Source organism: Panulirus ornatus, chromosome 17 (assembly GCF_036320965.1).
Source record: "Panulirus ornatus isolate Po-2019 chromosome 17, ASM3632096v1, whole genome shotgun sequence".
In the NCBI taxonomy this organism is placed as follows: Eukaryota; Metazoa; Arthropoda; class Malacostraca; order Decapoda; family Palinuridae; genus Panulirus; species Panulirus ornatus.
The window spans coordinates 23,010,953-23,038,714 of record NC_092240.1 but is presented as its reverse complement, the minus strand read 5'-3'; the positions used below and the strand labels follow the sequence as shown (position 1 = coordinate 23,038,714).

Here is a 27,762-nt window from a genome sequence, read left to right as displayed (position 1 = left end):
TGTGTCTGTGGTACTGCCTTAAACTTAAGCACTGTATTTGGTAAATCATTCCATACATTAATAATCCTGTTGAAGGAAAACACCTTGTCTCACTTGAGGTAATACTTTTTACCATGAGTTTTTTGTATCCATATCAATGAAGGATGGCGGGTTGGATCTTGCAGACAAAAGAGATAGACTTTTTTTGATGCGTTTCAAAGTGCTGTTCTTTCATCAGAATATTGCTTTGTTGTACATCACCCTACAGGGCAGGTAAAATTCTAGAATTATAGTGAGATCTTGCATGACCCTTAATGATATGATAAAGGAACGAGGTCACTAAGTATGGCTGAAATCGCTGAGACCATACTCCCTGGAGTGGAGGCGGGAGAGGTACATAATCATCTGTACTTGGAAAATCCTGAAGAGCTTGGTCCCCAACTTACACTCAAAAATAACATCCTACTGGTGCAACAGGCATGGAAGACTGTAAAATAATCTGAAATTGAATGGTACGTTATGCTCAAAAAGAGTTGCCTAAAACATCTGGGGCCCAAGATTGTTCATTGCCTTACTTGCAGTCATCAGAAGCACCATGGGATGCACAGTAAGTTTAAGAGTGCCATGGACAAATATATACAGATTATACTGGACCAGCCAGGCTGTGAAGGCCACAACGAGCCAGCAGGGTGTGGCTCCTAAGTGTTTGGTTGACTAACAAACCAACCCAGTAGTGTGGACCCAGCCTAGACTGTGGAGGTAGAATACAAAGTTATTTACCTGAAGTGAAATCAGACAAATCCACCCATAAGTCGCTTGTTGGATGGAGGTTATCAATGAAGTCTTTGGTGCTTTTACCTTCCCATTTCTAGGCTAGATAAATTTTTCATTTTATTGGCCTTCATAGGATGTGTTTCTTTGTCCAATAATCATCTTGATAACTTGCTTCTGTACTCTATCCATTACCATTCTTTTTTTTTTTTATAAGTAGGGTAACCAAAACTGAATACAATATTCAAAGTGGCAACACGCTTCTGACTTATAAAGAGTTCATGAGGGTAGTGTCCATAAACATAAAATTTGATAGTCCAGTGAGACTAAGGATTATTTTTCTGCACTTTTACTTCTGTATGCTGTCTGCTTGGCTTTAAGTCACTAGAGATACAATCAAGTATTTTCCCTCCTTTACCTTTTGTTGCTCTACAGAGTTCATGCTCCAGGTTCCCTTCACGTTTTTACTGCTGATATGTAAACTTTGCAAGTGTCTTGAAAATTCACAATCCACTTGTGAGCCCAGTTCATCAGTTTGACCACTGCCAATATATAAAACTTTGCATTTTATGAATACAAAATTCATTTGCCACTTGTGAGCCCGGTCCATCTGTTTGTGTATGTAAGTTTGAAGCTGCAGACATTCATTGACAGTTGTGGATTTATTTCCCAGCTTATTATCATCTGTGAAATTCAATTTGTAGTTTGATTTACACACCATATAAAGCTGTGAAAAACGAGAATTCGCTTGTGGTTTCTAGTAAAGGATAATTTTGTGTATTGAGGTATACATTGTTCTGGATGGTGTGCCATTCACTGTCAGTTCAAAAGGTAAACAACAGAATCTGAGTTTTGCATATATATTAGTGAGTTCAGATGTCCATAGACATAAAGATATTGAATTTCTGCCAAAGGAGATCTGTCTCACTTAGGTTTTTCATATTCTGGTATATTTTTCAGCCATCTGATCTCGCTCTTCATGTTTGGAATCTAACAACGCTTAGAGCCATCCAGTGAAATGTCTCTCCTAAATAATGAGGAATATATTTATTATGAAACTGTGCCATATGTAGCATTAGGACAGGCAAATTATCTTTTTGTTTTTATTAGTTTTTGTATTTGTCATCCAACCTCATATTCTCCCTCTTCTTCATGACCCTACCACTGCTGTCAAGGACTCAATCAGGGCTTGTGAAGCAGCCAAGGGAAGCCTTGGAAACGTCTTTGGGGCTTGATTTTAGATATGGGGATGTAGTTTTGGTGTTTTGCACATGACTGCTGGAGAACGGGTATAATGGAATGTGGCCTTTCATTGTCAGTTCTTGGTGCCACATCTCATACAGGGTAAACACAGGACTTGTAAGGGAAAAGAAAAATACTGTATTTCTTTTTCATACTTGATTGCTTTTTCCCATGTTAGCAAGGAAGTGCCAGAAATAAGGAAATGCCATATCCACTTGCATCCATTCTCTTGCTTTCTTGTTTGATGCACCAAATCCTCAGCTCCCTATCCACAGGCAGGCCCCACAAATTTTTCCATAGTTTACCCTGGACGCTTCACATTCCCTGGATCAGCCCATTGACAGCACATGTACCACATCATTACAGTTCAATCTATCCCATGCATTCCTTTCACATTCCTGCGTGTTCAGGCCCTAATTGCTCAAAATTTTTTTTTCTCTCCATCCTTCCATCTTCAGTTTTGCCTCTCCGTTCTTCTTGTTCCCTCCATTTCTGATATACATGTATCCTCTTTGTCAACTTTCTTTTAATATGTCCAGCCTATTTCAGCACACCCTCCTCAATTCTCTTAACCACACTCTTTACTTGTATATATATATTATCATCCCACATATCCCTGTGTGTCGTAGAAGGCTACTAAAAGGGGAGGGATTAGGGAGCTGGAAATCCTCCCCTCCCGTTTGTATTTTTCCAAAAAAAGGAATAGAGAGGGGAGCTAAGTAAGGATTTTCCTCTTAGGCTCAGTCCTATGTTCTTGGTGCCCTCACTAATGCAGGAAATGGCAAATATGTATGAAAAAAAAATATGTATATTTTTTTTAATTTTCCAAAAGAAGGAACAGAGGAGGGCCAGGTGAGGATATTCCACAAAGGCCCAGTCCTCTGTTCTTAACGCTACCTCGCTAATGCGGGAAATGGCAAATAGTTTAAAAGAAAAAAAAGAATATTTTTTTTTTTTATTATACTTTGTCGCTGTCTCCCGCGTTTGCGAGGTAGCGCAAGGAAACAAACGAAAGAAATGGCCCAACCCACCCCCATACACATGCCTTGATTCAATCCACTGACAGCACGTCAACCCCGGTATACCACATTGCTCCAATTCACTCTATTCTTTGCCCTCCTTTCACCCTCCTGCATGTTCAGGCCCCGATCACACAAAATCTTTTTCACTCCATCTTTCCACCTCCAATTTGGTCTCCCTCTTCTCCTCGTTCCCTCCACCTCCGACACATATATCCTCTTGGTCAATCTTTCCTCACTCATTCTCTGCATGTGACCAAACCATTTCAAAACACCCTCTTCTGCTCTCTCAACCACGCTCTTTTTATTTCCACACATCTCTCTTACCCTTACATTACTTACTCGATCAAACCACCTCACACCACACATTGTCCTCAAACATCTCATTTCCAGCACATCCACCCTCCTGCGCACAACTGTATCCATAGCCCACGCCTCGCAACCATACAACATTGTTGGAACCATATATATATATATTCAATTGGGAGGTGAGTTTGAATGGAGAAAAACTGGAGGAAGTGAAGTGTTTTAGATATCTGGGAGTGGATCTGGCAGCGGATGGAACCATGGAAGCGGAAGTGGATCATAGGGTGGGGGAGGGGGCGAAAATTCTGGGAGCCTTGAAGAATGTGTGGAAGTCGAGAACATTATCTCGGAAAGCAAAAATGGGTATGTTTGAAGGAATAGTGGTTCCAACAATGTTGTATGGTTGCGAGGCGTGGACTATGGATAGAGTTGTGCGCAGGAGGACGGATGTGCTGGAAATGAGATGTTTGAGGACAATGTGTGGTGTGAGGTGGTTTGATCGAGTAAGTAATGTAAGGGTAAGAGAGATGTGTGGAAATAAAAAGAGCGTGGTTGAGAGAGCAGAAGAGGGTGTTTTGAAATGGTTTGGGCACATGGAGAGAATGAGTGAGGAAAGATTGACCAAGAGGATATATGTGTCGGAGGTGGAGGGAACGAGGAGAAGTGGGAGACCAAATTGGAGGTGGAAAGATGGAGTGAAAAAGATTTTGAGTGATCGGGGCCTGAACATGCAGGAGGGTGAAAGGCGGGCAAGGAATAGAGTGAATTGGATCGATGTGGTATACCGGGGTTGACGTTCTGTCAGTGGATTGAATCAGGGCATGTGAAGCGTCTGGGGTAAACCATGGAAAGCTGTGTGTGGCCTGGATGTGGAAAGGGAGCTGTGGTTCGGGCATTATTGCATGACAGCTGAAGACTGAGTGTGAACGAATGGGGCCTTTGTTATCTTTTCCTAGCACTACCTCGCACACATGAGGGGGGAGGGGGATGTTATTCCATGTGTGGCGAGGTGGTGATGGGAATTAATAAAGGCAGGCAGTGTGAATTGTGTGCATGGGTATATATTTATGTGTCTGTGTGTGTATATATATGTGTACATTGAGATGTATGGGTGTGTATGTTTGTGTGTGTATATACATGTGTATGGGGGTAGGTTGGGCCATTTCTTTCTTCTGTTTCCTTGCGCTACCTCACAAATGTGGGAGACAGCGACAAAGCAAAATCGATGGAATATATATATATATATATTTTTTTTTTTTTTTTTTTTTTTTTTATACTAATCGCCATTTCCCGCATTAGCGAGGTAGCGTTAAGAACAGAGGATGAGGACTGGGCCTTTGAGGGCATATCCTCACCTGGCCCCTTTCTCTGTTTCTTCTTTTGGAAAAAAAAAAAAAATGAGGGGAGGATTTCTAGCCTCCCGCTCCCTTCCCTTTTAGTCGCCTTCTACGACACGCAGGGAATACGTGGGAAGTATTCTTTCTCCCCTATCCCCAGGGATAATATATATATATATAAAAATATATATATATATATATATATATATATATATATATATTTTTTTTTTTTTTTTTTTTTTCATACTATTCGCCATTTCCCGCATTAGCGAGGTAGCGTTGAGAACAGAGGACTGGGCCTTTGAGGGAATATCCTCACCTGGCCACCTTCTCTGTTCCCTCTTTTGGAAAATTAAAAAAAAAGCAAGAGGGGAGGATTTCCAGCCACCCGCTCCCTCCCCTTTTAGTCGCCTTCTACGACATGCAGGGAATACGTGGGAAGTATTCTTTCTCCCCTAACCCCAGGGATTATATATATATATATATATATATATATATATATATATATATATATATATATATATATATATATATTTGGATGGTATTGCAGTGGAATTTATTAAAAAAGGAGGTGACTGTATTATTGACTGGTTGGTAAGGTTATTTAATGTATGTATGACTCATGGTGAGGTGCCTGAGGATTGGCGGAATGCATGCATAGTGCCATTGTACAAAGACAAAGGGGATAAGAGTGAGTGCACAAATTACAGAGGCATAAGTTTGTTGAGTATTCCTGGTAAATTATATGGGAGGGTATTGATTGAGAGGGTGAAGGCATGTACAGAGCATCAGATTGGGGAAGAGCAGTGTGGTTTCAGAAGTGGTAGAGGATGTGTGGATCAGGTGTTTGCTTTGAAGAATGTATGTGAGAAATACTTAGAAAAGCAAATGGATTTGTATGTAGCATTTATGGATCTGGAGAAGGCATATGATAGAGTTGATAGAAATGCTCTGTGGAAGGTATTAAGAATATATGGTGTGGGAGGCAAGTTGTTAGAAGCAGTGAAAAGTTTTTATCGAGGATGTAAGGCATGTGTACGTGTAGGAAGAGAGGAAAGTGATTGGTTCTCAGTGAATGTAGGTTTGCGGCAGGGTTGTGTGATGTCTCCATGGTTGTTTAATTTGTTTATGGATGGGGTTGTTAGGGAGTTAATGCAAGAGTTTTGGAAAGAGGGGCAAGTATGAAATCTGTTGTGGATGAGAGAGCTTGGGAAGTGAGCCAGTTGTTGTTCACTGATGATACAGCGCTGGTGGCTGATTCATGTGAGAAACTGCAGAACCTGGTTACTGAGTTTGGTAAAGTGTGTGAAAGAAGAAAGTTAAGAGTAAATGTGAATAAGAGCAAGGTTATTAGGTACAGTAGGGTTGAGGGTCAAGTCAATTGGGAGGTAAGTTTGAATGGAGCAAAACTGGAGGAAGTAAAGTGTTTTAGATATCTGGGAGTGGATCTGGCAGTGGATGGAACCATGGAAGCGGAAGTGGATCATAGGGTGGGGGAGGGGGCGAAAATCCTGGGAGCCTTGAAGAATGTGTGGAAGTCGAGAACATTATCTCGGAAAGCAAAAATGGGTATGTTTGAAGGAATAGTGGTTCCAACAATGTTGTATGGTTGCGAGGCATGGGCTATGGATAGAGTTGTGCGCAGGAGGATGGATGTGCTGGAAATGAGATGTTTGAGGACAATGTGTGGTGTGAGGTGGTTTGATTGAGTAAGTAACGTAAGGGTAAGAGAGATGTGTGGAAATAAAAAGAGCGTGGTTGAGAGAGCAGAAGAGGGTGTTTTGAAATGGTTTGGGCACACGGAGAGAATGAGTGAGGAAAGATTGACCAAGAGGATATATGTGTCGGAGGTGGAGGGAACGAGGAGAAGAGGGAGACCAAATTGGAGGTGGAAAGATGGAGTGAAAAAGATTTTGAGTGATCGGGGCCTGAACATGCAGGAGGGTGAAAGGAGGGCAAGGAATAGAGTGAATTTGATCGATGTGGTATACCGGGGTTGACGTGCTGTCAGTGGATTGAATCAGGGCATGTGAAGCGTCTGGGGTAAACCATGGAAAGCTGTGTAGGTATGTATATTTGCGTGTGTGGACGTATGTATATACATGTGTATGGGGGTGGGTTGTGCCATTTCTTTCGTCTGTTTCCTTGCGCTACCTCGCAAATGCGGGAGACAGCGACAAAGCCAAAAAATATATATATATATTTTTTTTTTTATTATATATATATATATATTTTTTTTTTTTTTTTTTTTTTTATACTTTGTCGCTGTCTCCCGCATTTGCGAGGTAGCGCAAGGAAACAGACGAAAGAAATGGCCCAACCCCCCCCCCATACACATGTACATACACACGTCCACACACGCAAATATACATACCTACACAGCTTTCCATGGTTTACCCCAGACACTTCACATGCCTTGATTCAATCCACTGACAGCACGTCAACCCCTGTATACCACATCGCTCCAATTCACTCTATTCCTTGCCCTCCTTTCACCCTCTTGCATGTTCAGGCCCCGATCACACAAAATCTTTTTCACTCCATCTTTCCACCTCCAATTTGGTCTCCCTCTTCTCCTCGTTCCCTCCACCTCCGACACGTATATCCTCTTGGTCAATCTTTCCTCACTCATTCTCTCCATGTGCCCAAACCATTTCAAAACACCCTCTTCTGCTCTCTCAACCACGCTCTTTTTATTTCCACACATCTCTCTTACCCTTACGTTACTTACTCGATCAAACCACCTCACACCACACATTGTCCTCAAACATCTCATTTCCAGCACATCCATCCTCCTGCGCACAACTCTATCCATAGCCCACGCCTCGCAACCATACAGCATTGTTGGAACCACTATTCCTTCAAACATACCCATTTTTGCTTTCCGAGATAATGTTCTCGACTTCCACACATTTTTCAAGGCTCCCAAAATTTTCGCCCCCTCCCCCACCCTATGATCCACTTCCGCTTCCATGGTTCCATCCGCTGACAGATCCACTCCCAGATATCTAAAACACTTCACTTCCTCCAGTTTTTCTCCATTCAAACTCACCTCCCAATTGACTTGACCCTCAACCCTACTGTACCTAATAACCTTGCTCTTATTCACATTTACTCTTAACTTTCTTCTTCCACACACTTTACCAAACTCAGTCACCAGCTTCTGCAGTTTCTCACATGAATCAGCCACCAGCGCTGTATCATCAGCGAACAACAACTGACTCACTTCCCAAGCTCTCTCATCCCCAACAGACTTCATACTTGCCCCTCTTTCCAGGACTCTTGCATTTACCTCCCTAACAACCCCATCCATAAACAAATTAAACAACCATGGAGACATCACACACCCCTGCCGCAAACCTACATTCACTGAGAACCAATCACTTTCCTCTCTTCCTACACGTACACATGCCTTACATCCTCGATAAAAACTTTTCACTGTTTCTAACAACTTGCCTCCCACACCATATATTCTTAATACCTTCCACAGAGCATCTCTATCAACTCTATCATATGCCTTCTCCAGATCCATAAATGCTACATACAAATCCATTTGCTTTTCTAAGTATTTCTCACATACATTCTCACATACATTCATATATATATATATATATATATATATATATATATATATATATATGTGTGTGTGTGTGTGTGTGTTCATATATTCCATACTTAATTGCCATTTCCCATATTAGCAAGGTAATATTAAGAACAGAGGAATGTGCCTTAGAGGAAATATCCTCACTTGGGCCCCCTTCTATGTTCCTTCTTTTGGAAGAATGAAAATGGGAGGGGGAGGATTTTTTTATATTTAATTGGTGTTTCCCACATCTGCGAGGTAGTGCCAGGGAACCGATGAAAAATTGCCCATCCACTCACATATACATACATATATGCATAACATGGCTTGCACAAAAGATGCTTGTGGCATGAGAAAGGTGGGAGGTGGGCAGATTAGAAAGGTAGTGAGTGGTGGGATGAAGAAGTAAGATTGTTAGTGAAAGAGAAGAGAGAGGTGTTTGGAAGATTTTTGCAGAGAAGTAGTGTGAATGACTAGGAGATGTATAAAGAAAGAGGCAGGAGGTCAAGAGAAAGGTGGAAGAGGTGAAAAAGAGGACAGGTGAGAGTATCATTAAATTTTAGGGAGAATAAAACGATGTTTTGGAAGGAGGTAAATAAAGTGCGCAAGACAAGTGAACAAATGAGAACATTGGTGAAGGGGGTAAATTGGGAGGTAATAACAAGTAGTGGTGATGTGAGAAGGAGATGGAGTAAGCATTTTGAAGGTTTGTTGAATGTGTTTGACGATAGAGTGGCAGATATAGGGTGTTTTGGTGGAGGTGGTGTGTGAAGTTAGAGGGTAAAGGAAAAGTATTTGGTAAACAGAGAAGAGGTAGTGAAAGCTTTGTGAAAAGTGAAAGCTGGTAAGGTGGCGGGTTTGGATTGTATTGTAGTGGAATTTATTAAAAAAGGGGGTGACTTGTGTTGTTGACTTGTTTGGTAAGGATATTCATTGTACGTATGGTTCATGGTGAAGTGCGTGAGGATTGACTGAATGCATGCATAGTGCTATTGTACAAAGGCAAAGGGGATAAAGATGAGTGTTCAAATTTGAGGTATAGGTTTGTTGAGTATTTGTGGGAAATGATATGGGAGGGTATTGATTGAGGGGGCAAAGGCATGTACAGAGCATGAGATTGGGGAAGAGCAGTGTGGTTTCAAAAGTGGTAGAGGATGTGTGGATCAGGTGTTTGCTTTGAAGAATGTATGTGAGAAATACTTTGAAAAAACAAATGGATTTGTATGTAGCATTTATGGATCTGGAGAAGGTTTATGATAGAGTTGATAGAGATGCTCTGTGGAAGGTATTAAAAGTATATGGTGAGAGTTGATAGAGATGCTCTGTGGAAGGTATTAAAAGTATATGGTGTCGGAGGTAAATTGCTTGAAGCAGTAAAAAGTTTTTATCAAGGATGTAAGGCATGTGTGGGAAGAAAGTGATTGGTACTCGGTTAATGTCGGTTTATGACAGGGATGTGTGATGTCTCCACGGTTGTATAATTTGTTTATGGATGGGGTTGTTAGGGAGGTGAATGTAAGAGTTTTGGAGAGTGGGGCAAGTATGCAGGCTGCTGTAAATGAGAGGGCTTGGGAAGTAAGTCAGTTGTTGTTCGCTGATGATACAGCGCTGGTGGCTGATTCAGATGAGAAACTGCAGAAGTTGGTGACTGAGTTTGGTAAAGTGTGTGAAAGAAGAAAGCTGAGAGTAAATGTGAAAAAGAGCAAGGTTATTAGGTTCAGTAGGGTTGAGGGACAAGTCAACTTGGAGGTAAGTTCGAATGGAGAAAAACTGGGGGAAGTGAAGCGTTTTAGATGTTTGGGAATGAATTTGGCAGCAGATGGAACCATGGAAGCAGAAGTGAGTCACAGGGTGGGGGAGGGGGGGCAAAGGTACTGCGAGTGTTGAAGAATGTGTGGAAGTTGAGAACATTATCTTGGAAAGCAAAAATGGGTATGTTTGAAGGAATAGTGGTTCCAACAATGTTGTATGGTTGCGAGGCATGGGCTATGGATAGAGTTGTGCGCAGGAGGATGGATGTGCTGGAAATGAGATGTTTGAGGACAATGTGTGGTGTGAGGTGGTTTGATCGAGTAAGTAACGTAAGGGTAAGAGAGATGTGTGGAAATAAAAAGAGCGTGGTTGAGAGAGCAGAAGAGGGTGTTTTGAAATGGTTTGGGCACACGGAGAGAATGAGTGAGGAAAGATTGACCAAGAGGATATATGTGTCGGAGGTGGAGGGAACGAGAAGTGGGAGACCAAATTGGAGGTGGAAAGATGGAGTGAAAAAGATTTTGTGTGATCGGGGCCTGAACATGCAGGAGGGTGAAAGGAGGGCAAGGAATAGAGTGAATTTGATCGATGTGGTATACCGGGGTTGACGTGCTGTCAGTGGATTGAATCAGGGCATGTGAAGCGTCTGGGGTAAACCATGGAAAGCTGTGTAGGTATGTATATTTGCGTGTGTGGACGTATGTATATACATGTGTATGGGGGTGGGTTGGGCCATTTCTTTCGTATGTTTCCTTGCGCTACCTCGCAAATGCGGGAGACAGCGACAAAGCAAAAAAATATATATATATATATATATATATATATATATATATATATATATATATATATATATGTGTGTGTGTGATGTCTCCATGGTTGTTTAATTTGTTTATGGATGGGGTTGTTAGGGAGGTAAATGCAAGAGTTTTGGAAAGAGGGCAAGTATGAAGTCTGTTGGGGATGAGAGAGCTTGGGAAGTGAGTCAGTTGTTGTTCGCTGATGATACAGCGCTGGTGGCTGATTCATGTGAGAAACTGCAGAAGCTGGTGACTGAGTTTGGAAAAGTGTGTGGAAGAAGAAAGTTAAGAGTAAATGTGAATAAGAGCAAGGTTATTAGGTACAGTAGGGTTGAGGGGCAAGTCAATTGGGAGGTGAGTTTGAATGGAGAAAAACTGGAGGAAGTGAAGTGTTTTAGATATCTGGGAGTGGATCTGGCAGCGGATGGAACCATGGAAGCGGAAGTGTATCATAGGGTGGGGGAGGGGGCGAAAATCCTGGGGGCCTTGAAGAATGTGTGGAAGTCGAGAACATTATCTCGGAAAGCAAAAATGGGTATGTTTGAAGGAATAGTGGTTCCAACAATGTTGTATGGTTGCGAGGCGTGAGCTATGGATAGAGTTGTGCGCAGGAGGATGGATGTGCTGGAAATGAGATGTTTGAGGACAATGTGTGGTGTGAGGTGGTTTGATCGAGTGAGTAACGTAAGGGTAAGAGAGATGTGTGGAAATATAAAGAGCGTGGTTGAGAGAGCAGAAGAGGGTGTTTTGAAGTGGTTTGGGCACATGGAGAGGATGAGTGAGGAAAGATTGACCAAGAGGATATATGTGTCGGAGGTGGAGGGAACAAGAAGAGGGAGACCAAATTGGAGGTGGAAAGATGGAGTGAAAAGGATTTTGTGTGATCGGGGCCTGAGCATGCAGGAGGGTGAAAGGAGGGCAAGGAATAGAGTGAATTGGAGCGATGTGGTATACCGGGGTTGACGTGCTGTCAGTGGATTGAAGCAAGGCATGTGAAGCGTCTGGGTTAAACCATGGAAAGCTGTGTAGGTATGTATATTTGCGTGTGTGGACGTATGTATATGCATGTGTGTGTGTGGGGGGGGGGGGGGGGTTGGGCCATTTCTTTCGTCTGTTTCCTTGCGCTACCTCGCAAACGCGGGAGACAGCGACAAAGTATAATAAAAAAAAAATAATAAATATATATGTGTGTGTGTGTGTGTTCATATATTCCATACTTAATTGCCATTTCCCATATTAGCAAGGTAATATTAAGAACAGAGGAATGAGCCTTAGAGGAAATATCCTCACTTGGGCCCCCTTCTATGTTCCTTCTTTTGGAAGAATGAAAATGGGAGGGGAGGATTTTTTTTATATTTAATTGATGTTTCCCACATATGCGAGGTAGTGCCAGGGAACCGATGAAAAATTGCCCATCCACTCACATATACATACATATATGCATAACATGGCTTGCACAAAAGATGCTTGTGGCATGAGAAAGGTGGGAGGTGGGCAGATTAGAAAGGTAGTGAGTGGTGGGATGAAGAAGTAAGATTGTTAGTGAAAGAGAAGAGAGAGGTGTTTGGAGGATTTTTGCAGGGAAGTAGTGTGAATGACTGGGAGATGTATAAAGAAAGAGGCAGGAGGTCAAGAGAAAGGTGGAAGAGGTGAAAAAGAGGGCAGGTGAGAGTATCATTAAATTTTAGGGAGAATAAAACGATGTTTTGGAAGGAGGTAAATAAAGTGCGCAAGACAAGTGAACAAATGAGAACATTGGTGAAGGGGGTAAATTGGGAGGTAATAACAAGTAGTGGTGATGTGAGAAGGAGATGGAGTAAGCATTTTGAAGGTTTGTTGAATGTGTTTGACGATAGAGTGGCAGATATAGGGTGTTTTGGTGGAGGTGGTGTGTGAAGTTAGAGGGTAAAGGAAAAGTATTTGGTAAACAGAGAAGAGGTAGTGAAAGCTTTGTGAAAAATGAAAGCTGGTAAGGTGGCGGGTTTGGATTGTATTGCAGTGGAATTTATTAAAAAAGGGGGTGACTTGTGTTGTTGACTGGTTTGGTAAGGATATTCATTGTACATATGGTTCATGGTGAAGTGCGTAAGGATTGACGGAATGCATGCATAGTGCTATTGTACAAAGGCAAAGGGGATAAAGATGAGTGTTCAAATTTGAGGTATAGGTTTGTTGAGTATTTGTGGGAAATGATATGGGAGGGTATTGATTGAGGGGGCAAAGGCATGTACAGAGCATGAGATTGGGGAAGAGCAGTGTGGTTTCAAAAGTGGTAGAGGATGTGTGGATCAGGTGTTTGCTTTGAAGAATGTATGAGAAATACTTTGAAAAAACAAATGGATTTGTATGTAGCATTTATGGATCTGGAGAAGGTTTATGATAGAGTTGATAGAGATGCTCTGTGGAAGGTATTAAAAGTATATGGTGAGAGTTGATAGAGATGCTCTGTGGAAGATATTAAAAGTATATGGTGTCGGAGGTAAATTGCTTGAAGCAGTAAAAAGTTTTTATCAAGGATGTAAGGCATGTGTGGGAAGAAAGTGATTGGTACTCGGTTAATGTCGGTTTATGACAGGGATGTGTGATGTCTCCACGGTTGTATAATTTGTTTATGGATGGGGTTGTTAGGGAGGTGAATGTAAGAGTTTTGGAGAGTGGGGCAAGTATGCAGGCTGCTGTAAATGAGAGGGCTTGGGAAGTAAGTCAGTTGTTGTTCGCTGATGATACAGCGCTGGTGGCTGATTCAGATGAGAAACTGCAAAAGTTGGTGACTGAGTTTGGTAAAGTGTGTGAAAGAAGAAAGCTGAGAGTAAATGTGAAAAAGAGCAAGGTTATTAGGTTCAGTAGGGTTGAGGGACAAGTCAACTTGGAGGTAAGTTCGAATGGAGAAAAACTGGGGGAAGTGAAGCGTTTTAGATGTCTGGGAATGAATTTGGCAGCAGATGGAACCATGGAAGTAGAAGTGAGTCACAGGGTGGGGGAGGGGGGCAAAGGTACTGCGAGCGTTGAAGAATGTGTGGAAGTTGAGAACGTTATCTTGGAGAGCAAAAATGGATGTTTGAAGGAATAGTGGTTCCACAATGTTATATGGTTGTGAGGCTTGGGCTATAGCTAGGGTTGTGCAGAGGAGGGTGGATGTGTTGGAAATTAAATGTTTGAGGACAGTATGTGGTGTGAGGTGGTTTGATTGAGTAAGTAATGAAAGGGTAAGAGAGATGTATGGTAATAAAAAGAGTGTGGTTGAGAGAGCAGAAGAGGGTGTAGTGAAATGGTTTGGCCACATGGAGAGAATGAGTGAGGAAAGATTGACAAAGAGGATATGTGTGTCAGAGGTGAAGGGAACAAGGAGAAGTGGGAAAACAAATTGGAGGTGGAAGGATGGAATGAAAAAGTTTTTGAGCGATTGGGGCCTGAAGATACAGGAGGGTGAAAAGCATGCAAGGAATAGAGTGAATTGGAACGATGTGGTATAGCGGGGTCGACGTGCTGTCAATGGATTGAACCAGGGCATGTGAAACATCCAGTTAAACCATGGAAGGTTTTGTTGGGCCTAGATGTGGAAAGGGAGCTGTGGTTTCGGTGCATTACATGACAGCTGGAGACTGAGTGTGAACGAATGTGGCCTTTGTTGTCTTTTCCTGGCACTACCTTGCACGTGTGCATGGGTGAGGGGGATGCCATTGCATGTATGGTGGGATGGTGCCAGAAATGGATGGGGGCAGCAAGTATTAGTGTGTACATGTGTATGTATGTATGTCTGTGTATGTATATGTATGTATACGTTGGAATGTATAGGTATGTATATCTGCATGTGTGGGTGTTTATGTATATACATGTGTATGTGGGTGGGTTGGGCCATTCTTTTGTCTGTTTCCTTGCGCTACCTTGCAAACGCGGGAGACAGCGAATAAGTAAATATTTTAATAGATAATCATTTGCATATCAACATATATACATATATGTACAGATACATACACAGACATGTACATATATACACGTACATATTCATATTTGCTTGCCTTCATCCATTCCTGATGCTACTGCGGCCCACAGGAAACGGCATTGCTACCCCCTGCTTCAGTGAGGTAGCACCTGAATAACAGACAAAAAAGGCCACATTCGTTCACACTCAGTCTTTAGCTGGTCTTTAGCTGTCATGTGTGATGCACCAAAACCAGAGCTCCTTATCCATATCCAGGCCCCACAGACCTTTCTGTGGTTTACCCCAGATGTTTCACATGCCTTGGCTCAGTCCATTAACAGCACGTTGACCCCAGTATACCACATCGTTCCAATTCACTTGCACACCTTTCACCCTCCAGTATGTTCAGGCCCTGATTGCTCAAAATCCTTCCACCTCCAATTTGGTCTCCCACTTCTCCTTGTTCCCTTCACCTCTAACACATACATCCTCTTTGTCAATCTTTCCTCACTCATTCTCTCCATATGTCCATACCATTTCAACACACCTTCTGCTCTCTCAACCACACAAATTTTATTTCCACACAACCTTACCCTTTCATTACTTACTTGATCAAATCACCTTGCACTAGGTTTCCTCAATCATTTCATTTTCAACACATCCATCCCTCCTCCATACAACCTTATCTATAGCCCTTGCCTTGCAACCATATAATGTTGTTGGAACTATTATTCCTTCATACATAACCATTTTTGCTCTCCTTCATCGCTCCTAGAACCTTCACTAATGGAAAATTTTTCCTATATGTCTTGGTAGTCTCTTCTTGAAGCTATCTCACTTGTGTGGAAAATAGCAAATATGCATGAAAGAAGTAAATATGTGTAAGAATTGCAAATTATGAGTTGATTTTGTTGTCATTTGACATTAGTTCTTCAGAATTTGCATTTTCAGTATGTAATTGAAAGTTAACATTCATCTTAGTCTACAGGCTGCTGGGGATCGTGAGACATGCAGACGATCAAGTGTGTGGTCGTAGGAGATGGAGCAGTGGGTAAGACCTGCCTGCTCATCTCTTACACAACAAACAAATTTCCTTCAGAATATGTCCCCACAGTAAGTGACTTTTTCAGAGTTATAATTGAGCACAGGAAAGTTGAAAAGTGGTTTTCTTATTGATGAGAGAGAATCAGATTTGTGTGACCACTTAATCATCTGTACAAATATGTGAAATACCATCTTGAGACTCTGGAACTTTAACATCTAAGAGAGTGCTGTCTTTGTCATGTTTAACCATGAAATTTATTTTCATTTCAGGTATTTGATAACTATGCAGTTACAGTAATGATTGGTGGGGAACCATACACATTAGGCCTTTTTGATACTGCTGGTAAGTAATTTGACATATGTTACGCTGTATCCTGCTAATTTATGAGCATGAAGACGTCGCACTCACATTGCATGTTATTCGTGTTAGCCTGAAGGAAATCATTAAGAGAATGTTTTTTTTGTGCGTATGGAGATAGCTATTGAATTATAATGATTGAGTTAAATGCTTGCAAGGCGTGTAAGGACAGCTGAATTGAGCCAGTTTTCATTTGAAGGCACTGGATGCATTCATGTTGTGATTCATTACCAAAATACTTTCATTAGACTTGGGAGGAAGAAACGTGACATTATTTGTCTTGTTTTTATTATCATTGGTTGTGATCAGGTAAAGAGGCACTAGTGAAAGGTTTGAGAGGTATTGAAGTACCCAAGGAAAGCAGCATAATTTTTTTTATCTCCCTCTTAACCAGGGTATAGCAAGCTATCTGGAATATGAAAATGATATTGATTGCCTGAGTGCCAACATTTGGGTGATTGTCTTGTACAGTTATTTACAATCCATGCTCATTTTACACTTAAGCATTATTGGGAATATAAAAGTATATGTAGAAACACATACATATAATGCATCTCTAATGCAGTGCATGAGCTTTAAGTGAAGTGAAATTTTAATGATTGAGCACAAGATGTAGTCACTATGACTAGACAATTAAGACCAAAGCCATTTTTTCCTATGTAGATAAATGTATTGTAGCTCTTTACAACATTGTGATTATTGTAACAACCCCATTAACTGACTTTAGTGCCAAGTTTAAAACTACGAAAGCTTTGTCCTGCCCAGAATGAGAAAACCTTTGAAAATTATGTCATGCTCAGAATGGGTTAATTGTCCCATGGCATGGGAATAGGAAGAAAAAAACCTCTTCATGTATCTCTTGAATGTTGTAGAAGGCAACTAGAAGGGCTGAAAATATTTGTTCTCTACAGCAGTCCCTTGCCAACCTTAGAGGTTACTTTCATGGAAGACCCAGTGGTTGCTAAAAGTGCAGTTGACAAGGAACTAGTTGTATGGGGAATGTTGAATAAGGGGAAGTGAAGTGACCCCTTAGACTCAGCTTAAATCCCATAATGAACACTTTATGGACCCATATAATATCATGCCTTGTAACAAATGCTGCCACATACACAGCAATAATGTCATGTCCTTATTTTGCTCAAAATGCATCAGTTACCTTACCCTGCTTGGGGTAGAACCACTGAGATCACTAGTATTTTACCATAAATAATAGCAAAAGACTGCAAAGAAGATAAAGTAACAGGTATTTGAATTTTGTATCAAGATCACTTGTGCAAGTTCTTGATGTTGCAAGAGGCACCATGAAAGAAGGAATCAGATGACACAATGACCTTAAACATTACAGTGAGTGCCTTCTCACTTCCTCCTTGCTGGATCCCCAAGCTTGGCTGGGATGTGGCACAATACTAACCAAGAATGCTGAAAGAAATAGATGAAACTCACACTTGTTACTCTGTTTGGCAAATTGGCATACTTTTTAAGTGTGTATACTTAGAACCAGGTTTGGAATTACCATGGTAAGCAAGGAATTCTTCATATGAACTCTCCAAAAAAGATAATAGAAGAGATGGCAAGAGAGGGTTTTACCTCAAAGGGTCATTTGTATGACCTGATGCTTCTTAGCATATATAGGAAAGACAAACAGCCCTCCAAAAAATTGGATATTTAATCTAATTTGATATCTTAGAATTAATGTATTTAGCCCCTTTGATGGTGTGAATGTCAGTCTTTGCTTGCATAGCAGGGTGCTTTTGTATCAGTCTGTCTTTTCATCTCCTACCACAAGCTGAATTCTGCTCATATTGTAGAATCTGTTGACTAACCATTGATGGCAGCTCACACAAGGGATGAGTTGTTGAAGGAGTCAGAAGACCTCTGTATCACCACTGATGGTCTTTGTAGACAGTTGTGTACATTATCTTGGGTCTCATGACATTTGTGGCATTTGGTGCATCCCTGCTGGCCCCATGCAACCACCTCTAAGGTCACACCTTTTCCCACCACTTGCATAAAACATTCCCATGGTTAACAAAAAACTTTTGCGGTAAGATTTGTATTGATTACTATGAAGGTAAAGGAATTGTAGGAGAGGTCTAGAATTGTAGTAGACATTGCTATTGAAAATAGACATCTTTGCAGATCATTTCTTCAAAATCTTATGCAGTTTACATTTTAATTATTTTGTATTAGAAAACTAAATGTAATGTGTAAACAGTTTTTTCGTGCATTTCGGAACAGCTTGTCTAAAAGCAAATATTTTTTTTTTTTTTTTTCATACGATTCGCCATTTCCCGCACTTGCGAGGTAGCGCTAAGAACAGAGGACTGGGCCTTAGAGGGAAAATCCTCACCTGGCCCCCTTCTCTGTTCCTTCTTTTGGAAAATTAAAAAAAAAACGAGAGGGGAGGATTTCCAGCCACCCGCTCCCTCCCCATTTAGTCGCCTTCTACGACACGCAGGGAATACGTGGGAAGTATTCTTTCTCCCCTATCCCCAGGGATAAAAGCAAATATGTATTAAGGAAATCAAAAGATAGCAGAATGAGATTAGTGTATACTTCCTTTACAGTTTTGTGATACATATTATGTAACTGGTAGTATTTACCAGGGTATTGGAGTAAGCATTTGTGAATTTGATTTGATTTTTGAAACTTTTAAGATTATCTTTGTGGCTCATATATTTTTATATATTTGAAAACCAAAAGTGTGGTATTAGAGAAAATGGATAATTCTGAAACATAATTTTGGTCAAACTGTTATTTTGTGATGGATTAGGAGTTAGTAAAGTAGGCTGAGGAACATGCTATCATAAATTTTTTTTCCATGTGAAAGGAACAATTGAGGTTTTATGGATTTATGGAAGAATTGTTTGATATGAGTGAATTAGCTGGGAATGGTTTTATGAGAAGACTCAGGGGACTGGCAGAGTTACTGTTAAGAAATTGTAAGAGAGTGAGGTCTTGAAGAAACATAATTTGTAAAGACAAAGATGTTTCTTTGATTGGATGTTGTGCTTGAACCATTTTGTACACTACATTACAAAGATGGGTAGATTCTTGATAGGTAATGTACATTGTTCATTGGTTTTATATATATGTATTTCAGGACAAGAGGATTATGATAGACTGCGACCTCTTAGCTATCCCCAGACAGATGTATTCCTAGTCTGTTTCTCAGTAGTGTCACCATCATCATTTGAAAATGTTAAGGAAAAAGTAAGTGGTGCATACTCTCTAGTTTTTTTCTCCCAATTATCAATTTTTTATGAAAAATATTATAGCATGTCCTTCAGTGATTTTAATGTGAATTTGTTACATGTAGACCATTTAGGGGAAAAGCTATGTTATCATGTAATTAGGATTACCAGTATGTTGTTACAAGACAGTTCTGATATTATTGCTCTGCAAGTTGTTGCACATTATCGGTTGGGCCCTTATTATTTATTAGATAGGAAAAAGGGGAGCAAAGTATGGATGCAGATACAATAAGCCAAAAAAGAATAAAAATAGTGGGTCAGCACACAAAGGAGCAAGGTAAACCTTGAACTGACAAGATAGAAATATGATGGACCTCATCTTTATACATGATATAAGTACTCTCATGAATAGAGGTTGATAATATTAGCTAATCAAGATTATGGATACAGATACATATACAAAGCAAGAGAATGCTGGATCAGGTAAACCATAGACTCACAGCAGTAAATGATACAGTAAACTTTCATTTTGCAAATTGCTTTACATTACTCCCGGATAAAGATATTAATGAGTACAAGCTTCCCTGGTCACAGAATCATGAAAACAATTGCACTATACAGTACAGAGATAGGTGAGAGTAAATGTGTTACAGCAGCCAAGGTAGAATTGAACATGATAAGTAAACTGACTGTAAATACAGATTGTAACATAGTTACATATGTAAGAATGTTGTGTGAGAAATTAGGACAGAAGCATCATTGATAAGTAAACTGACTGTAAATACAAAGTGGAACATAGTTACATACTCAGAAATGAGAAATTAGGACAGAAATAACAGAAGTAAACTGACTGTGAATGCAAAGTAGAACATAATTACATATTTAAAGATGTGAGAAATTAGGACAGAAACAAGCTTAAAAAGAAAAACTTAGTAACAGAGAATGTCAAGAAACAAAACATTGGATGAGGAGAAAAGCATGTAAAGCCATGAAAGAGTCTTTGATGAGAGGATATCAAATTAATTAAATTTCTTTAAAATGAATAGTTTATAATTTGTTTTATGGATATTGACTTGTGAAGCATCTGGGGTAAAGCATGGAAAGGTCTGTGTGGCCTTGATGTGGATAGGAAGCTGTGGTTTCAGTGCATTACACATCGCAGGCTGGTAGTATTGGTAATATTCCTCCATGGTTGTTGGCTGCTTACCAGCCACTACTTATTGGAAGTGGAAAGATAAATCTTTATTCACTAAACCATTTCTACAGTACAGCTTGATGTGGTATTGTGTGTTCTCCAAGCATTTCTTTCCCTGCCTTTTCCATATACTCCTCCATTCATAAACCTCTTAACTACAAACATTCTCACTTTATCCTCTCACCTCATTCATCATATCCCTTCTTCCCCTTCCTTATGCTAGTCACACTTGGTCATGCATCCCTCATCTTTTCCTTCAGCAGCAGAGAATGCTGGATCAGGAGTTGAAAGGCCCAGGTAAACCATAAACTCACAGCAGTAAATGATACAGTAAACTTTCATTTTGCAAATTGCTTTACAGTACTCCCGGATAAAGATATTAATGAGTACAAGTTTCCCTGGTCACATAATCATGAAAACAATTGCACTATACAGTACAGTGCAGCCATCTCAGCATTCTGTCCTTCGCTTTCATTTATCAGTTTTTCTCTTCCATACCTAATTTTAAATTCTTCATTTTCAGTACTTTCTCAAGATTATGACATTAACTGAGAAAATCTTAATTTTGGTCAAATTATGTTTGTGGAAGGGAGATTGAAAGCAAATTTCACCATGGAAAAAAATTAATATGCTGTAAACCAGCTCCAAAGGACATCTGGATGTAGCATTATTTATCCTTAGGCATGCCTTTCCTTGAACTACCCAAAAACTCCATCATTCATACACCTCTTCACCACATACATTCTCATTTTAACCTCACACCTTATTCATCATATCTCTCCTTGATTAAGGCAGTTGCAGTTAGACATGCTTTCCTCATCTTTTGTGCATGTATCTTAGGCTATCTCAGCATTACATCCTTCTTTTGCACATTAAGTCATTTCTCTCTTCTGTACTTAATTTTGAATCCCTCATTTTTAACTCCTTTTTCTTATTCCATATCTTAGTGTCAAGGTATCCTTTTACACAGCTTGCATTACATATTGATACTGCTATTTCTTTTCTTTTTCATGCCAGTAGAACTACCTACCTTTGAATAAGGTCTACTGCAGTTAAAGATTCACTTTCTGTGCGGTAACCTTCCATAGACTAACTGAAGTTTTTCAGCATTTCATAACCTTTTTGAATATTCTAAATATTGGGGTGAAGAGAGTGGTGAGAGTAAGTGAGCTTGGGAAGGAGACTTGTGTGAGGAAGTGCCAGGAGAGACTGAGTGCAGAATGGAAAAAGATAAGAGCAAAGGATGTAAGGAGAGTGGGGGAGGAATGGGATGTATTTAGAGAAGCAGTGATGGCTTGCACAAAAGATGCTTGTGGCATGAGAAACGTGGGAGGTGGGCAGATTAGAAAGGGTAGTGAGTGGTGGGATGAAGAAGGAAGATTATTAGTGAAAGAGACGAGAGAGGCATTTGGATGATTTTTGCAGGGAAATTGTGCAGATGACTGGGAAATGTATAAAAGAAAGTGGCAAGAGGTCAAGAGAAAGGTACAAGAGGTGAAAATGAGGTCAAATGAGAGTTGGGGTGAGAGAGTATCATTAAATTTTAGGGAGAATAAAAAGATGTTTTGGAAGGAGATAAATAAAGTGTGTAAGACAAGAGAATAAATGGGAACATCGGTGAAGGGGGCTAATGGGGAGGTGATAACAAGTAATGGTGATGTAAGAAGATGGAGTGAGTATTTTGAAGGTTTGTTGAATATGTTAGATGATAGAGTGGCAGATGTGGGGTGTTTTGGTCGAGGTGGTGTCCGCGGTGGTGTGCGAAGTGAGAAGGGTCAGGGAGAATGGTTTGGTAAACAGAGAAGAGGTAGTAAAAGCTTTGCGGAAGATGAAAGCCAGCAAGGCGGCGGGTTTGGATGGTATTGCAGTGGAATTCATTAAAAAAGGGGGTGACTGTGTTGTTGACTGGTTGGTGAGGATATTCAATGTATGTAAGGCTCATGATGAAGTACCTGAGGATTGGCAGAATGCATGCATAGTACCATTGTACAAAGGCAAAGGGGATAAAGGTGAGTGTTCAATTTACAGAGGTATAAGTTGGTTGAGTACTCCTGGGAAATTTTATGATAGGGTATTGATTGAGAGGGTGAGGCATGAACAGAGCATCAGATTGGGGAAGAGCAGTGTGGTTTTAGAAGTGGTTGAGGATGTGTGGATCAGGTGTTTTGCTTTGAAGAATGTATGTGAGAAATACTTTGAAAAGCAAATGGATTTGTATGTAGCATTTATGGATATGGAGAAGGCATCTGATAGAGTTAATAGAGATGCTCTGTAATAAGTGTTTTTGGTGTGGGAGGCAAGTTGCTAGAAGCAGTGAAAAGTTTTTATCAAGGATGTAAGGCATATGTACAAGTAGGAAGAGAGGAAAGTGATTGGTTCCCAGTGAATGTTGGTTTGCGGCAGGGGTGCGTGATGTCTCCATGGTTGTTTAATTTGTTTATGGTTGAGGTTGTTAGGGAGGTGAATGCAAGAGTTTTGGAGAGAGGGACAAGTATGCAGTTTGTTGTGGATGAGAGGGCTTGGGAAGTGAGTCAGTTGTTGTTCGCTGATGATACAGCGCTGGTGGCTGATTCGGGTGAGAAACTGAGTTTGGTAGTGTGCAGAAGGAGAAAGCTGAAAGTAAATGTGAATAAGAACAAGGTTATTAGGTATAGTACGGTAGAGGAACAAGTCAATTGGAAGGTAAGTTTGAATGGAGAAAAACTGGAAGAAGTGAAGTGTTTTAGGTATCTGGAGTGGATTTGGCAGCGGATGGAACCATGGAAGCGGAAGTGATTTGCAGGGTGACGGAGGGGGCGAAGGTTCTGGTAGTGTTGAAAAATGTGTGGAAGACGAGAACATTATCTTGGAGAGCAAAAATGGGTATGTTTGAAGGAATAGTGGTTACAACAATGTTATATGGTAGCGAGGTGTGGGCTATAGATAGGGTTGAGCGGAGGAGGGTAGATATGTTGGAAATGAGATGTTTGAGGACAATATGTGGTGTGAGGTGGTTTGATCGAGTAAGTAATGAAAGGGTAAGAGAGATGTGTGGAAATATAATGAGTGTGGTTGAGAGAGCAGAAGAGGGTATATTGAAATGGTTTGGTCACATGGAGAGAATGAGTGAGGAAAGATTGACCAAGTGGATATATGTGTCAGAGGTGGAGGGAACGAGAAGTGGGAGAGCAAATTGGAGGTGGAAGGATTAAGTGAAAAAGATTTTGAGCAATCGGGCCTGAACATGCAGGAGGCTGAAAGGCATGCAAGGAATAGAGTGAATTGGAACGATGTGGTATACTGGGGTCGACGTGCTGTCAATGGATTGAATCAGGGCGTGTGAAGTGTCTTAGGTAAACCATGAAAAGGTTTGTGGGGCCTGGACAGCTAGAAACTGAGTGTGAATGAATGTGGCCTTTGTTGTCTTTTCCTGGCACTACCTTGCATGCATGCGGGGGAAGGGGGTTTCATTTCATGCATGACGAGGTGGCGATGGGAATGAATAAAGGCAGCAAATATGAATTTTGTACATGTGTATAAATGTATATGTCTGTGTATGTTTATATATGTATACGTTGAAATGTATCTGTATGTATTTTTGCGTGTGTGGACTTGTATGTATAAACACGTGTATGTGGGTGGGTTGGGCCATTCTTTCGTCTGTTTCCTTGCACTACCTCGCTAAGTCGTTAGACAGCAACTAAGTATAATAATGATATAAAAAGATGCTACTAAAACACTTCAAATATTTTTTTCCTTTTGCAAATAACACTTTGATCTTGATGTTATTTAGATCAGGTATCTCCCTTTACACCCAAAACTTCCTGAAGGTCTTGCAGCTGCTCCTTTGTTCTCTCCATGAACAATCATTATATTTCTTTTAATTATACTTTGTCGCTCTCTCCTGCGTTAGCAAGGTAGCGCAAGGAAATAGACGAAAGAATGGCCCAACCCACCCACATACACATGTATATACATAAGCGCCCACACACGCACATATACATACCTATACATTTCAACGTATACATACACAGACATATACATATATACACATGTACATATTCATACTTGCTGCCTTCATCCATTCCCGTTGCCACCCTGCCACACATGAAATGGCTCCCCCATTTGCGCGCGAGGTAGCGCCATGAAAGACAACAAAGGCCTCATTCGTTCAAACTCAGTCTCTATCTGTCATGTGTAATGCACCGAAACCACAGCTCCCTTTCCACATCCAGGCCCCACAAAACTTTCCATGGTTCACCCCAGACACTTCACATGCCCTGGTTCAATCCATTGACAGCATGTCGACCCCAGTATACCACATCGTTCCAATTCACTCTGTTCCTTGTACGCTTTTCACCCTCCTGTATGTTCAGGCCCTGATCGCTCAAAATCTTTTTCACTCCATCCTTCCACCTCCAATTTGGTCTCTCAGTTCTCATTCCCTCCACCTCTGACACATATAACCTTTTTGTCAATCTTTCCTCACTCATTCTCTCCCATGTGACCAAACCATTTCAGTACAGCCTCTTCTGCTGTCTCAACCACTCTTTTTATTACCACACAATGAACAATCATGTGCACCATTTATCATCCCCACCTTCCACTTCCTGCCCTTCTTTTTCTATGTTCCTGTGTGGCACTTTTTCTGAAGTGAAATACCAAACATCCCTCACAGCTTTATTCATAAGTATGAAAAGAATCAGAGAAATGTAAAATATGTCTCATCCCAGACTGTTCTTTTGTTCCTCTGTACTATTCAGACACATACCTGCTCCCATGTAAATGATAAATCTGCTTCGAACAGAGTCCTTTCTTTTGTTCATGAATTTTTAGCAAATTTTACTTGCTATTCCTGTCGTTTGTTCAGTAGGTTTTTCTAAATTTAATAAAGTTTTATGCAGACTTGCTTTGTAAGTGCTTTTTCTGTGGTTAGTTTGATTTTATTAAATTCTAGGAAACATAATGAATGGAAAATACTTAGTTGAAATGTTAGAACAAGATTATAATGAAAATTTCACTTAGTATCTAGGTAGCCCTGTACTCAATATTTATTTTTCTTTTAGTGGGTGCCTGAAATCACTCATCACTGCCAGAAGACTCCATTCCTCCTAGTGGGCACACAGATTGATCTGCGTGATGATGCTGCTACTGTAGAAAAACTGGCCAAGAATAAGCAAAAGCCTATAACATATGAACAAGGTGACAAGTTGAGCCGTGAACTTAAAGCTGTCAAGTATGTTGAATGTTCAGCACTTACTCAGAAAGGGCTTAAGAATGTATTTGATGAAGCTATCCTTGCAGCCTTAGAGCCACCAGAACCCCAGAAACGAAGGAGATGTGTTGTTCTGTAGGGTAGGACACAATCCATGGTAGACCTAGGAGAAGCCCCAGGCATACAAGATGTGCAGGATTGCCTTGAATGGTCATTAGGGTTTTTGTGGAGTTAGGATTGCCTCTGGAGCTATTTGTATGAGACAACTTGTCAGTGTTATAACTGCAGGAGTGTTTGTTTTTATTATTAAAAGGTCTTGTTCCAGTTGTGGATGAAGGAAGATGCCAAAGTTTGTATATCTTGTTGAGTGAGTGAGGCTTCATGCAGCTTTGGGGCTATACTCCTTTGGGGAATGTAAGTAACCTAAGCACAAGAAATGGCTGCCAGGTAGCATGAGTGGAGAAGTAGCATTGTGCGGCAGGATATGCTTCTCGCACAACCTCCTTTTCCATCTCACCGTATACCTGTTGTGTTCCCACTTGCCCTCTCCCTCTCCCTGGGCCAGCATCCTACCTGTGCCACTTGAGAACCACTTGGTTCCACTTGGTTTGCTTCCAGTTAGGTCAAGAGTGTCGTTTCATTTTTCATATAATTGTCATATAAACTTATGACAAAGACTGAACACAAACATCATCTGATTCCAATCATCTCTGAATTCTTCAGTAGATTCATTTAATTCATGAAACATAAAATGATCAACAGCTCAGTATTCTAGTACTGTTATGATCTATCTATCTCTAATCTTGTTTTGGCCTTCTTAATGCTTAATGCATCTCATCCTGTCATTAGTAATGATAGAAGTGTTAATAAATTTAAAGAATAACCACTATTTGTATGAGCTTAAAACTTCTGATATAACTGCCTCAGACTATCATAAGTTTCCTATTCTTACATATACATTCTAAGTGATGTTTATCTAGCAACTATATCTTCTTTTTTATTGTAACGTTAGTGCAAACTTTTAGGAAAACTGTCATTGGATTATGACTTGGTTTTATGGGCTCAGAGACCAAGATAATCCATAAGATGAGACCATATGATTTTACATGGATATCCATTTGTTAATTTTTTACAATGTGGTGTGCCTGAGTAAGAAACTAGGTTTGAAGTAAGTGGCATTTATGCAAAGGGGTCATCAATTATTGTTCACATTAAAGCATGTTCCCAGTGTTTTGACTTCATCTACAGCAGCAGTTGCTGGTAATGAGTTACCCACCTACTTGGCCAAGTGCTGGTTATTGTACTGGTGCACAAGACAGTTGGGAATGTCTGATGTAGTAGAAATAGTTATATATCAACTAAGTAGTTGGCTCAATGATATGAATCATTATTTTTGTACAAAATCTGTAAATCTGAAAGTAGTATTCCATTATTTCAAAATTTCTGCTGCTTCAGACACAGTTTGGTGATAACCAGATGGTTGGTAGCTACCTTGCCTCATGTTAACTAACCCACCACTGGTGTTGGTAGGGAACTCCTGTATAAAATAACTGTAGTTGCCATGTTGACCATTGCAAGTGTAAGACATTGATTCTGTCTTCATTTGAAGTGTGATAAAACCTGATAATGATTTTAAAATGAAGTTTGGTATTTATGGAGGGAGTTACAAATAAACCATTTGGATTGGATTATTTTACCTTTTTTGGTCCTGAATTTTCCAGTAGATGTGTAATTATTTTTCTATACCTAGTTATCCTTTATATCTGTGAGGTAGCATCAGTAACAGGTCAGCAATTTCTCTTTGCAAACCTCCAGTCTAGCAATGCCACACTATACTATTGCTTCACATGCTCTAGTTCATCCCATTAACAGTATGTTTCATCCTATACACCACACATTCCATTTTTTTTATCCACCAAATGCATTTCACCCACCAGGACATTAATACCCAGGTAACCCAGTCTTCTTTGCATCATCCTTCCATATCCCTCTCTGTCTTCCCTAACAGAATTGAAAAAGATAATAGATTATAGATTGCTTACCTAACATGAAGCCAATATTGAGATTGC

At 40.4% G+C, this 27,762-nt stretch overlaps 1 protein-coding gene across 4 annotated transcripts in view; it reads left to right on the top strand.

Moving 5' to 3' along the window:
* The window catches only part of Cdc42 (Cell division cycle 42), a 33,542-nt gene extending 6,161 nt beyond the window's left edge, over positions 1-27,381 (top strand). For 3 of the 4 annotated variants that reach the window (XM_071672131.1, XM_071672133.1, XM_071672132.1), the window contains exons 2-5: positions 15,690-15,821; positions 16,023-16,095; positions 19,214-19,323; positions 25,545-27,381. In XM_071672131.1, coding sequence (XP_071528232.1) covers positions 15,717-15,821; positions 16,023-16,095; positions 19,214-19,323; positions 25,545-25,832 — 576 coding nt within the window. In that variant the 5' untranslated portion in view covers positions 15,690-15,716 and the 3' untranslated portion in view covers positions 25,833-27,381. The remainder of the gene's footprint in view (positions 1-15,689; positions 15,822-16,022; positions 16,096-19,213; positions 19,324-25,544) is intronic. The other variant, XM_071672134.1, reaches the window with a different exon arrangement.
* Positions 27,382-27,762: the final 381 nt, after the last annotated feature.